At 38.9% G+C, this 13,224-nt stretch overlaps 2 protein-coding genes across 2 annotated transcripts; both read right to left on the reverse strand.

Annotated features, from left to right (window-relative positions):
• Positions 1–1,446: 1,446 nt before the first annotated feature.
• LOC114820837 (microtubule-associated protein RP/EB family member 1C) lies at positions 1,447–3,746 on the reverse strand. The gene is made up of 6 exons (XM_029092083.2): positions 3,517–3,746; positions 3,275–3,430; positions 3,023–3,129; positions 2,257–2,509; positions 2,070–2,183; positions 1,447–1,950 (listed from the first exon to the last, which is right to left on the reverse strand). Exons 1-6 carry the CDS (start codon positions 3,622–3,624, stop codon positions 1,672–1,674), a joined length of 1,017 nt encoding a protein of 338 aa, XP_028947916.1. The 5' UTR covers positions 3,625–3,746; the 3' UTR covers positions 1,447–1,671.
• Positions 3,747–6,779: 3,033 nt separating this feature from the next.
• Positions 6,780–10,426, reverse strand: LOC114820840 (probable LRR receptor-like serine/threonine-protein kinase At4g37250). Its single transcript, XM_029092088.2, has 2 exons — positions 8,241–10,426; positions 6,780–7,598 (listed from the first exon to the last, which is right to left on the reverse strand). Exons 1-2 carry the CDS (start codon positions 9,901–9,903, stop codon positions 6,916–6,918), a joined length of 2,346 nt encoding a protein of 781 aa, XP_028947921.1. The 5' UTR covers positions 9,904–10,426; the 3' UTR covers positions 6,780–6,915.
• Positions 10,427–13,224: the final 2,798 nt, after the last annotated feature.

The following is a 13,224-nucleotide window of genomic DNA, read 5'->3' on the forward strand; positions in this document are numbered from 1 at the left end:
CCAAGCTGTAAACCCTAAGCCCTAAACACTGAAAACACTACATCTTCTTCACCAACAAAAAAACACCAAAATGACCCTAGTTAGTGTGGGCAACAAACCTTAGGACTACACACACCCCAAATGTAAACAATTGAAATTCAACAACCAACAACAAAGCAAAGCACAAAGCACATCACAGATAAAAGCACAAGAGGACCCAAAATGACCCCATTATCCAACAAATTAGTAAGCATTTTGAATAAATTTGAAAACAACCCACCCATCTCCAACAAACAAGATACCTAAAGGACCTTCCATTATCAAACATTTGAATAAAGAAAACAAAAGAAAGCACCCAAATTTCAACTTTTGTTAAACAATTATACAAAGGACCCCCAGGACCACCACCACCCAAACTACCTTTTCCCCGAGGCCTCGACAACAATACAAAGCACCCACCAGACCCTTGGACCACCAGCACCCAAACAACCTTTTTCTCGACAACAATAAACAAATGACCCACATGACCCCCATTCTATAACATATTCGTAAGCATTTCGATTAAATAATCAATAAAACCCACAAATCGCCAATAAAGATTTTCAAATCAACTAACCTAGAAAAACGGGAATAAAAAAGGGATGTAACAAAGCACAAAACGAACTGAAATTTGTACTTACAGTAGGTAGGCGTTGTTTGCTCGGGATCATCGCGCACATTCCACCCCATTTCGAATCCTTCGAAATACTGTCAAGTCTTTCGAAAACCAGAAGAACTTAGGGTTTTCAACAAAAACGAACAAAAGGAAGGTAGGCGACGACAACACGAACTTAGGGTTTTCGCTCAATGAACTATTGATCACGATTTGGACGGCAATTTAGGGCGAGTGATATGAAATTAGGGTTAGGGTTCTTTGATTTAGGAATTGGAACGAAAGAAATGGAAGGGAATCACACGGGTTGGGGCTTTACGCTTCAATTCGAATTGCAGGATTCACGAGGGAAGTTTTTTTAAAATATTTGATTAAATTTTTTTTTTATTTTAAATTTTTTGTGATATACACGTGTCATCCTTTTAGATGATTTACCTGTATCAGATGCCAACGTGGAAGTTCATATGTGGAGATGATGGGACGTGGCATACGCCACGTCATCATATAACGGACCAATTGGCAACCAATGTAATGGAGGTAGCACATTGCAACAAATTCGTAAGTAAAGGTATGACATTGAAACTTTTTAAAGATGAGGTATGAAACTGTTAACGACCTAATAGTTGAGGTAGTTTTTTGTAATTTACCCTTAATAATTTTGTTCAATTGTAGAGTTTGGATGGAAAATTTGCAAAAGTTTGTGAACGTTATATTTACGCACATTCATAATAGTCTAGGTGGTGCTTGTGCGAACATCCGAAACATATTTTTCTTTTAATAAGGAACAAAAACACACATAAAGGGCATAAATCCTGTAGCAGAAATTAAAATATTTTCATTCATATTGTACCTGCTTCTACCTTACAACAGAAAAAGCATGAGACTGCTCTCAATCCAACAAGGCATAAAATCCCATGTCCCATACCAATTACTTTGTTGAACTACATTTCGACAAATATATCAAACGGAACCGAAAATAGAAAGGTAAGACTAAGAAGTTTAATGGATGACTGTTTTATGCAGAGATGGAACTGAGGAAATCAGTAAGTCATAAGGGGTGACCCACTACAATGGACATCAGAAGCGTCGGAGATCCTTTGTTTTGGAGATAATGTCGTCATGGCAGCAGCGTCAACGTCGAGATTCAGATAAGTTTTCCTCTTTTGTGTCTCTGAACTTGCCTTCTCGTCTGAAGCTTCAGCGATTGGACTCAAAGGCTCCGCTTCCTTTGTGGGGCCAGACAGCATGGCTTGAGCTTCTGCCACCACCGATGCATTATCTTCAGTTGCATATAGAATTTTCTGTACAGCAGCAACAACCTGTATGAAGAATAAAGACCATCAGCTTGCACTTTGCCTATTTGTAGTGGTCACAAAGAAAAGTTTCAAGTAATTCTGACACCAAAGAAAACCAAAACCGAAGAGTGACAGTACAGTACAGTTAGGTGCTCAATCTCAGGACTCTGGCAAAGTATCTCAATATCCCTGAGCTTTGCAAAGTAGAAATCCCGCTCCTTCTCAAGGCTATCCACCGACAGCTTCAACTCCGTGATCTGCATTCAAATTAGCATTAGACCATCTAAAATTTGTTGACTGAATTCTCCCTCCTGTACTTACTGAAAGTACCTGTTCATCATATGCAGGGGGAGTAGGGCCTCCACTAGAAGAAGGCCTCGAGGTCTTCCCTGATTGACTTGTGGGGTTCACCGAAGGTGCTACATCATTTCTTCGAGCAGTGTGGGTGGACTGAGATCTTTGGGTAGCTGCTGCACCCTTAGCTGATGATTGCAATTGGGCACCTCTCTTATTTCCTTCTTTCCCAACCTTGCAAGCTTCTTTCCCTCCTTTGCAAGCTTCTCTTCTTTCCAGAGCATTGTAACTAACAGAGACAACAAAAGGTATATCATCTATACACACAATTTCCCCCTAATTTCTTTGAAATAGCCGAAAGGCCAAGGAACTAGCAAACTGTCTTGAGTTAAATATTTCATCGGTTCTGTTCCGTAAGCATCGTATTCAAGCGTATGTTACGAATTTGCAGAGCATGATGGAGCCAATAACTCTCCAATGTACTAACCTAGCAGAAAGGTGCTACCAAACAGAATGCAAATGAGAGAGCATAACTATAAAATGTCGAAATTAAATTTGATTCCTACAAAGGCAGAATCAAAATGAAAATTCACAAGAATACGAGTTTTAAATTCAAAGATGGATGAAGCCCAAATTAATGTGTAAACATATTCAGCATGCCTAACAGATTTACAAACACTCAAGAGTTCAATTTACAACAAAATGCAAACCCAGACAACATATTAGAGTGATATCATTAAACCCCTAAATCGATATGAAAGGGAATTTCAAGAAAACAAATGCATTTAGGCGTCGAACTTACTTGCTCATACAGCCTCCATTGACAGAATCGCAGTATCGTTTCATCCACTGCATAAACTCCAAATTATCAAGCGGCCTTCCTTTCACGAGCTTGCTCACCTCAATGTACTAAAAAAAACCCCAAACACACACACACACACACACAGAGAAAACAAAAAGGGTTAACACATCGCAGAAATTGAAGAAAAAAATGAAGATCAAATCTACTCCGGTTAGATTTAAACTACAAGAAAGAAAGCGAAGAAGATTGAACCTTGGTTATTTTGAGTTTGTTGAAAACGTCCTGAAGGACCTTGTAGTTCTGAATCATCTCGTACTCACTCTTGGCATCAAAATTTACCTTGTGCATCGGCACAATACCATTATGAACGGCATCCATGAGCTGGCAGTGAACGGCACCGGAACACGCCTGCAAAACAAAAATCGGAGAAAATCGATGAGCCAAAAGAGTAATTCGAAGGGTAAAATGTTAGGGTTAGGGTTTGGAGAAAATACCTCTTCGACTTTGCTGAGATTGAGATGGAGAGTGGAGTTGATCCAGGCCAAGATCTCTGTCCTACCTACGAAGTAAGCACCGTCCATCATACCAATATTCGTCGCCATGGGAGATTCTGGTAAGGTCTCTAAGTCGAGAGTGAGAGAGGGGAATTTAAAAATGGGAGGAGTCTGGGGGAGCGGGATCTTCTCAATTTAAATTCAAAAGTGGCTTTCGGATCGAACCGTTTGTCTGGAAAGTTGGATAGCTGTGGGCTTTTAAACCGCTTTACAGAAGCCCAAGCATTAAGCCCAATATTCAGGCTGCTTCTTGAAAGTGCGTCTGTGTTATTTGCTTTTCTTGTTTTTGTCCAACGATGGCAAAACACAATGGTGGGATAACTTAGGGTTTGTTTGGATGTAATTTTAAAATGATTGAAAATGCTTTAAGTGAAATTGATTTTGAGTTCTAAAATCACTTTAAGTGCTTTTGTATTGAGGGAATTGATTTTTGCACTCTTTTATAGCAAGTCCACCCCTAAAAATGCACTGGTGCACATCCCATTTAATCCACTCAAATGAATAGTAATCGACTCTCATGAACAATGATTGGTCAAATGCATCTCCACACCTAAAAATGCGCTGGCATCCAGCCTAATCAATTCGTATTAAAATATTATTAAATATTTTATAAAATATGTGGCGTATTTCGGTTAACTAAAATATGTGGTGCGTTTTGGCCAAAAATACCCTTCCCTTCTTCAATATTTTCACCATCTAATCCTAGAAAACCCTAATCTTCCATAATCTCATCACATTTCACAGCTATACTCCGCAACTGCAGTCGTAGTGGGACAAAATCTTGACGTCTCTATATCTCCACATCTTCCTTGCTTTGCCCTTTCCATTTGCTTCATCTTCCTTGCTTCACCCATCCCACTACGCTCGTCTCGAGTTTTTCGCTGTTCGGAGAAAACCGAAATACCACATCCCAATTGAAAATCGGCTGGCAAGATCAATAGAGAAGCAGAGAGGATCGATCGTCCTCAACGTTGAAGATCAATAGTAGCAGCGGAAGTAGCAGCGACTTAGTGGGCTTTGACGTTAGGCTGACGCAAGCCTGACGTCAGATGGCCCCGCTCTCGGGTCTGTCGATTTTGGGCCGGCCTATTGCCTGGCTTGGGCTGGATGTTAGCCTATTAGGATGGGGTGGAGCAAAAAAAGGCAGATTGGTCCATTTTTTGAGCTGGGTGCCTGCCTAAAAAGTCCCCGGTGGACTTGCTCTTATGATATTATGCACTTCTATATGTTTAATTACGTCTCTTCATTTTTTTTTTTTATAACTTTTGTTCGATCCAATAACTAAAAAAAAGAAAGAGAGTCGTGCATTGCAAGAAGTAAAAAAAGGGAATGCGAAAATCACTTTTATTGTATTACCTTATGAAGCAAGAATACTCTAATCTGGGTTCATATAGCGTAACAGATACTAATACGAGTCTGATACGCGAGATACATGCATATATTGGGGGATGATATTGATACTGGGGGATATGTGGCGGTATGCAGAGAGAAGAATAGGGATGTAAGGGATAGAATAAACTTGTCTATCAAACTGTAAATAGTATAAAGACAAGGTGGAATATGTTGTAGACATCTTCAAGAATATAGAAAACTTGGGTTGTGATTACTTGGGACTCACACCAATTCCTAGATTGTAGGAATCTTCAATAATATAGAAACTTATCTGATTCCCAATCGGATTAGTTTTTTGTTCCTTGCAAAACAAGAATTGTCAATCTCAACGAAGTCTGCAAACTTCGGCTACCCATGAGGAATACAAGATGATAGTGGCAACGCTGGTCTATTTGTGAATAAGAGCTATTAAGTCTGTGACTGAATTTCTAAAGTGTTCGTATTTTGATGCATCTTACTCCACTCTACAAAATCACAATCTCACAAAATTAACAATTGATTGTGTTTGTAAGATAATCGATGACACAAAAGTATTTATCAACATTAAAGTCACCATCATAGCTCAAATCTTTGACATAAAATGACCAACATCTGCATCACCGACAAATTGGCATATAAATTATAAAAATCTTTAGTCAATTGGCATTTAAGGTTATGTTCCTCTACCTCCAATTATTTTGAGGTCCAAAAATAAAGTCATGCACGATTCTGGGTATGTTTAATGGTATTTCAACAACATACCTAATTATTTGACAAAGCAACATACCTAATTAATGACCCAAGAACTTCAATAACTTTAATGTGCATGATTCAGCTACATTTGTTTTACCTCTTTTCAGTAAGACTGGCTTGCCACTCTTTAATACAGTTTGGTGATATTTTTCTTCATTTGAAAATGAAAGGTCTGAGGTTCTAATCTTGTGGACGACGAATTTGATATCAAATTAAGCTGACCATTATGAAACTTTGCTGAACTCTTCATTTATAAAAATATCGATGTATTAAAAAAACTAAGACTAGCTTAGATACTACTATTGTCTCATGTTTGACGATACCAGGGCTTAAGAGGGACTCGCATGGCCTTCAGACGTCATTAACTGGTCTTACACAATCCTGGGTAGAAGTGGGGGATTAGCTTGACTACAGATTCTTTCTTCTTCCCTCGTCTGCCACTTCATCGTATCTTCAGATCAACGCTGTCAATTCACGCTCCACCCCTGACAGACGATGCGCACCAAAAATTCCGATCAAAATGTTTTTGTCAAAACCGTCAAGAAATTCCCACAAAAAAAATCAGTCAAGATTCGTCAGCCTCAGCCCCTTTCGTCATTTGACGTTGTCAAGAAACTCCGATTGAAAACTCAAAGTTCTTGTTGAAGCTCTGCCTTAAGAGCTTCACAAATCTGTCCATTTCTGTTGAGTAAATCGGTCGACGGGAGGGGGTGAAGAATCACTGCGCATATTAAAATTAAGGACGATGATCAGCTAACAAATTGTCAAATTTTCATCTAGGTTAAACAAAATTTCCCAGAAGAAAATGATAATTTTTGAAAGAGAGAGAGAAACGGAGGTGATGTAAGGGTTTATTTTGTTTTTTAGTTTTGAAAGTAAAAGTGTGAATTAAAAAAATGGTAAAAACGTTTTTGAATATTTAGTAAGTAACTACTCTGGCATTGCACAAAACGCTTTATTTTTGCTCAGTTTAAGTCAAATCAGTTCAGCTTAGTTCCAAAAGCTAATCTAGTCCGAGATAAGAGCCTAACAAAGATTAAATATTAGTTGGTCAACACTTAACCCACTACAAGGACTAATAATCCCAAAAACAGATGGATTCATACTGAAAAAAATTGGATGGATGGACCAACTACAAAAGACTTGAGAATAAAATAAATCATACATACATCTCTCTCTCTCTCTCTCTACAATTTAAGGGTACAAAACATGTCATTAGAGGGCATAATAATATGATGATGAAGCAGAAGATGGGAATTTCTCAAGGACTTGTAGGGCTTCTTTCATTGGTGGTCTCTTTTGTGGGACAGGTGACGCACAATTGTACCCTAACTTGAAGCAGGACAACAAGGCCTCCTCTTTGCCCTCCAATTCACCTCTGATTGCCATATCTGCCATCCGGAAAGCCCTGCCACTATCATCCACTCCAAGCCCAAGACCCTGCACTGCCTCATCCATAACCACAACTTTCCCGGTTAGTAGCTCAAGCAATATCACCCCAAATGAGTACACATCCCACTTTGGGTTCGGCTTCAGGCTCCGAAGCGATTCGGGGCAATGATAAGGCGATGTACCCATAGAGCTAGGGCTTGGACTTGGGCCTGGACTAGGCCCAAGTGCAAAATCCTGAAAGCTATCCCGTGAAGCGGTTGATCTCTTGCTTCCGAAATTTCTTATCGAGCTTCCGATTTTGTAACTTGTGTCGCCGGACAAAAGTCTCTCAAGTCCAAAATCACCAATTCGGGGCTCCATGTCTGTGTCCAAGAGAATGTTGGTCGGCTTGAGATTCCCGTGGACGTGCTTCTTTTCGTGGAGGTACGCAAGCCCACGGGCAACCCCCTTCGCTATCTTGAGCCTCGCTTCCCACGGTAGATGACAAGGCGACGAACCCACCTTCCCTGAAATTTTTAGGACACATAATTAGTATCAAATTTCAATCATGATATATAGTACCAAATTTGGAAAAAAAAATCTTATTCACAAAGTCATTTATTAGATAATAAGGGGGATTCTTTCAAAAGTAAGACAGTAAGACTCTACATAATTATCTGTCAGCTCATATTTATAGTATAATATTTTATAATGTTAGTACGAGAAATAACATTTATCGGTACTAAAGAAGCAAAAACCATTGGCTGTTATTATCATGTGAGTTAAATTAGGGGTGTGCTATTCACATACCATATTTTACTTCTGACACATCCCTTGATAATTTATGTCAGTTGATTTTCTTCAATTCATTCGATCCGAAGGTCGAAAATTAAAAAGATGTGTGAGAAGTAAAATAAGTTGCGTAGATATCTCATCCTTAAATTATTGTGTGGAAGCATCACTATCGGAAGACTTGAATGCATCAAAAATCAAATATTCAGTTATACCTACCTCACCGTCGGAGGAGAAAATTTTTAGTGTGATTGTTACACCGTGGTGGTTGGTTTTCAGTGCACGTTAGCGAAACCCGATACTATTTCACTAACATGCCCATGCACAAAACCCAGAGGAAAAACAGAGGGAAACAGAGGAAAACAGAGAGAACTCACTGTAACGTGCGTTTGCGAGGCTGCCATTTGGAACGAAATCATAGATGATGAGCTTCTCGTCGACTCCCCAATAGAACCCACGAATTCGAACCAGGTTCGGGTGGACCAGTTTGGCCACAAGCTTGATTTGGTTCTCGAAATCCTTGAACCGGTCCACACTCTGCTCCCCGATCCTCCGAACCGCCAACGAGCTTCCGTCTTCGAGCACCGCCTTGTACATTATGCTCGAACCGGTGGCGCCCAGAATGTACGCCGAAGCTTTGAGTAGCGTCTCGAGTTCTAGCTCCTTTGCGCCGTCGACGGTCACCAAGGTCCCGCCTTTGCTCTGTTCCTGCTCTTGCTGCCGTTTGCTTTCGTTACCCTTTTGCGGATTCTGCTCTGTCTGATGTTCTTCGGAGTCGGAGGCTGTCGTGTCGGAGCTGTCTTCGTCTTCGCCTCTCTTTCTCAGGCACGACCATCTGGTGAACCCTTTCGATTCCGACGAGGAAGACGACCAGTCGTTGACTACCGGCGTTGAATTTGTATTAGCATCTTTCTTGAGCGTTGCTGTGATCTCGGCCTTGGTGCTCTTCTTCTTCTTCAATCTGTATATGTACAGGAAAACGAGAGCGAGGATTCCGATTCCCGCTATGTCACCGGCGACTATTCCGACAATGGCGGCTGGTCTCAGCCCGGTCTGGCTTTGTTGCGAATGCCCATTTTTCGATCTCGGCGAACTGGCTTCTGGGTTCCTGGGAATTGCAGCAAATGCCGGAGGAGAATTCGGAGACGAATCATTGGGTGAAGAGGAAGGAGAAGAAGGAATCGGACATGGGTTCTTAGTAGGTGGGCCACACAGATCAGGATTGCCGGTAAAAGACCCAGTTTCTTGGTTCAAGAACACCTGAGTTTCCGGGACTTCGCCGGTAAGATTGTTGAAAGATAGGTCGGTTTTGGCGTTACCTGGAATTTTCTCGGAAAATTCAGGCGGGATTTTCCCGGAAAGTCCGTTGTGGGAGACGTTGAAGTAACTCAGACTGTTGCCGCCAAAATCAGACGGCAGAGAGCCGTTGATCAGATTCGAAGACAGATCCAAAACCTGAACGGATTCGAACCCGCTCGGAAGACCGCCTGAGAAGTAATTATCCTTCAAAGAAATGCTCGTTAGAGAGTGCAGAGAAGATAGATTGGTGGGCAATTTTCCCGCCAAGGCATTGTCGGAGAGGTTGAGACTCTGGAGGTTGGTCAGCTGCGACACCGTGTCCGGCAGCTCCCCGGAGATCAAATTGTACGACAAATCAAGAACCCGAAGCTCCGTGGCGTTGAAGAGCGACTGTGGGAGCGAACCGTTGAGGGAATTGTTGGAAAGATCGAGACTTTGAAGGTGTTCGATCATGCCAAGTTTGGCAGGGATCGAACCCAGAAGCTGAGAGTTGGGAAGATTTAAACTTACCACTCGTTGGTAGTTTTCCGACGAGTTCGTCGGCTGCGGCGCGCAAACGACGCCTCTCCATGAACATGGCGTCTCGTCGCACGAATTCCAGGTGGCAAGAACGGACTGAGGGTCACGGAGGATAGAGAACTTGAAAGAAAGTAACAGAAGTCCATCTCTGTCGAGACCAAAAGATTGGACCGAGAGGAGAAGAAGAAAGCATATGAAAAAATGGAGGCTTTGGGAGCTCATGATGTTTTTGCACTGGAATCCCACATTTCTCTATCTAGAAAAACACACTAGAGAGAGAGAGAGAGAGAGAGAGAGAGAGAGAGAGGAGTGAGATTCATGGGAAAAGTGAGGCCTGTGAGAGGGAGGAATTGTTAAATATTATGGGGAAAAGTAGGTGTAGGGATGAACAGCTCACAAGGTTGGTACCAATATGCTCTCTGTTTTTCGCAACAGCTGATGATCAGATTCTGCAGCTGCAGATATATAAAATTTAAGTGCTTTTCTGGAAATTGATTTAAATGCCTTCACCGTTTGGAGATTGCCTCATCTCTCTGCCAAGCTCAACATTTAAGAAAAAAAAATCTTAGAAGAAAAAAAAGAGAAACAAAAAATTATGGAGGTGAAGTGAATAGCATCTTTTGCTACATGACATGTAGGTGGAGTTTGGGAGTTGCAGAAGCTTTTCTCCTTTTAGATTGACTACAAAACCATTTGTTCTTATTTTAATTAGGTTTTTGGATTATTAAACTGCTGCTGCCAGTTTAACGCTCGAGTAAAATAGGCTAGCAACCTAAATAGTGGCGTTATCATGATTTTCAAATAATAGGAACATAATATCAATCAAATTTTTTTTTATTGAGCTATTTCATATAGCATTTAGTAGGCATATGTCAATTATTGTTAATATATGTCGACAACTATTATTATTTGTAAAGACTTAGAGATGATGGATGCAGAATACTGTAAAGTAATGTTAAAAATTGTCAATGCTTTGGTCCAATTTGATTTGTTCAACTAAAGAATTTTATAAAAGGATAAAGAAATGGAAGACAAATACGATAGAAGAAAGTAGGAGGAGGAAGTTGTAATTTAGTTTGTGTTAACTGTTTATAGAAGTCCTATATAAGATACAAACATATATACATGGGGTTTTTTAAGTTGTTGAGATCAAGGACAACTAATGATCCCATGTTGGCTCATCGCTGAACCTAAATCTCCCAAATGACAGGTGTCAATATGGTACATAAACTTTTGCACATCTCACTCTACATTCTATCTTGCATTGAGCCGGACTGAGATATATGGTAGGGATTTTGGGTAACGATTCTCACACGTACTAACATAAAAACTCGACTTTTTAAGCTAAATTCTAATAAACTACGAAATTTATTTTGAGTAACGATAATCTCATACGTACTAAGATGAAAACTCCATTTATTGTGTCATACTTTGAAACATAATGTACGAAATTTATTGTGAGTAACGATTCTCAATTTCTCATACATACTAATATGAAACCATGACACATCTAAAATATAAAGCACACAATTCATTTTGAGTAACGATTCTCATTCATTCGTACTAATGTGAAAAGTCGACACGTTGAGCTGAACTCTGAAATATAAATAGGCACTAAATTCACTATGAACATTGATTCAAATATCTACCGACGTCCCTTCACAAACATATTGAGAAGTTCTGGTACAATTTTGACTGGTAGCCAAGTACATACGGATGGAGGGTACCAGGGTGAAAAGGTTTTACTTTTTCACAATTCAACGTTACCAAGGGTAGTAAACCAACCACATTTATTAACATAGTTACAACTTACAATAATATAGGTTATTCTTGGGGAGAGATTACAGCTCTCATCACGTAATAAAATTTTCTTTCCAGTTATATATAATAATTTTTCTAATGATACTCAAGCGTCGAGGCTCTATGAGGAGAGCGAATTGCAATAGAAGGGTTTTCCATCAAGCGGCATTTCGAGTTCAATATGTAAAGTTATGTAAAGTCACGTGAAGAGAAATTTACATATAATACTGTATTATTAGTTCAAAACATAACAATAACAGTAAATTCATTTCAGATAATTTAGCTATTCGAGGCACAAACTTTAAACGAACAATTGATGACAATAATGCAAAAGAAGTCTTTGAAATCATTTCTGGTAGCTCCAAGCTGTCCACATTTTAATGATGAACAGGCTCAGCCGGACCACCACATCTCTTTGTGGGACTACTTTCTGAAATACCAAACCAAGGCTGTAAACTTGGCATGGAATTTATAACTATATTGGCACCAAGCTATACTTGGGTCTGCGTTTTAGTCCTCCACTGCACTAAGGAAGCTACTTCAATCGAGTATTAATCCAAAAGCTAATTAATCTTTACCACGCAGATGCATTAAGCAATCTCAGCCATCTCCATCTAATCTTTTTTAGAATTAACGTGACTCCTCATTTGAGGTGAAATTCCTTCTTAAAGTATTCATAGTTGTTTTATAGAACTTCATACTTATGATCAGAACAGTTCATAATATAAATTAGATGTAAAGTTCATCTCTACAAAATATAAATAAAACATGAGATCATTTAGTTTTTGAAATGTATATACAAATAGATGGTATGAATTGATAAAAACATTATAAATCATCTATCTATTTACTACAGTTGATTAATTAAATTACATTAGTTCTAATTAAATTTTTAGTGAAATTATCTTTAAAAAGTAATTTATAATATAAACGATTCTAATTAACTATAAGAACAAAATTCTATAAATCAGCTAAAAAAATGTTTTGAAGAAAGTTCCTCCTCACCATGGAGAAGCCAAGCATTATTAATTTTTTATTACCTGTTTTCTTCTTTCTAAAATTGTTAAGTACGAGGACAACTTCATTTACTGACTACCTTGGCTTTTTATGGAAAAAATTAATCAACAAATTAGAGTAGGTGATCCGTATCATATTTAACTAATTAATCCCAGATGCAAAAGTCTAAAGTGCGTGCTTTCAGATTGGGGTTATATATATGGTCCCATTTTCTTACGTATCTCTGTTGTATTAAGAAAAGCTCCTTTTGCTCCTTGAACTTTAAGTTTATACATACAAAGAATAAAGGGAAATTTAACGAAAAATTTATGGTACTGTTTACTTTAACGAAAAATCATATTTTTACATTAAAAATTCAATCATGATACTATTCATTTTACCTTTTATTTTTTTTTTATTGTTAAAACTCAAAACTTTCATACTTTTTTCATTAATTTTCCTAAGAATAAAATGTGTCGAAAAGCTCCCACAGCATTGAGCTTTTTCTTTATTATGTTAAAATGCAAGCAACTTATACTACAGTAGAAAAACTGTTGAAGGTGGAGATCTGGTCATGCATGTTTAGACAGGTAGCTTTTCAAAAGGACAATCTGGATCCAACCATGTCACCATGATCATAATAATACACTCATACAGACAATAAATGCTAAAACTTCGTACAATTAAGCGTCTTTCGGAAAAAAAAAAAAATTGCATGCAACCAAGCGAAGAGAAAATTATTCTTAC

This window comes from Malus domestica, chromosome 02 (assembly GCF_042453785.1).
Source record: "Malus domestica chromosome 02, GDT2T_hap1".
Taxonomy (NCBI): Eukaryota; Viridiplantae; Streptophyta; class Magnoliopsida; order Rosales; family Rosaceae; genus Malus; species Malus domestica.

Coding starts and splice junctions, on each gene's coding strand:
- LOC114820840 (XM_029092088.2), bottom strand. CDS start 9,903: ATGAGCTCCCAAAGCCTCCATTTTTTCATATGCTTTCTTCTTCTCCTC. Junction 7,599..8,240: donor CCTCGCAAACGCACGTTACA/GTGAGTTCTCTC, acceptor TAAAAATTTCAG/GGAAGGTGGGTTCGTCGCCT.
- LOC114820837 (XM_029092083.2), bottom strand. CDS start 3,624: ATGGCGACGAATATTGGTATGATGGACGGTGCTTACTTCGTAGGTAGG. Junction 2,510..3,022: donor AATGGAGGCTGTATGAGCAA/GTAAGTTCGACG, acceptor TGTCTCTGTTAG/TTACAATGCTCTGGAAAGAA. Junction 1,951..2,069: donor CTGAGATTGAGCACCTAACT/GTACTGTACTGT, acceptor TTCTTCATACAG/GTTGTTGCTGCTGTACAGAA.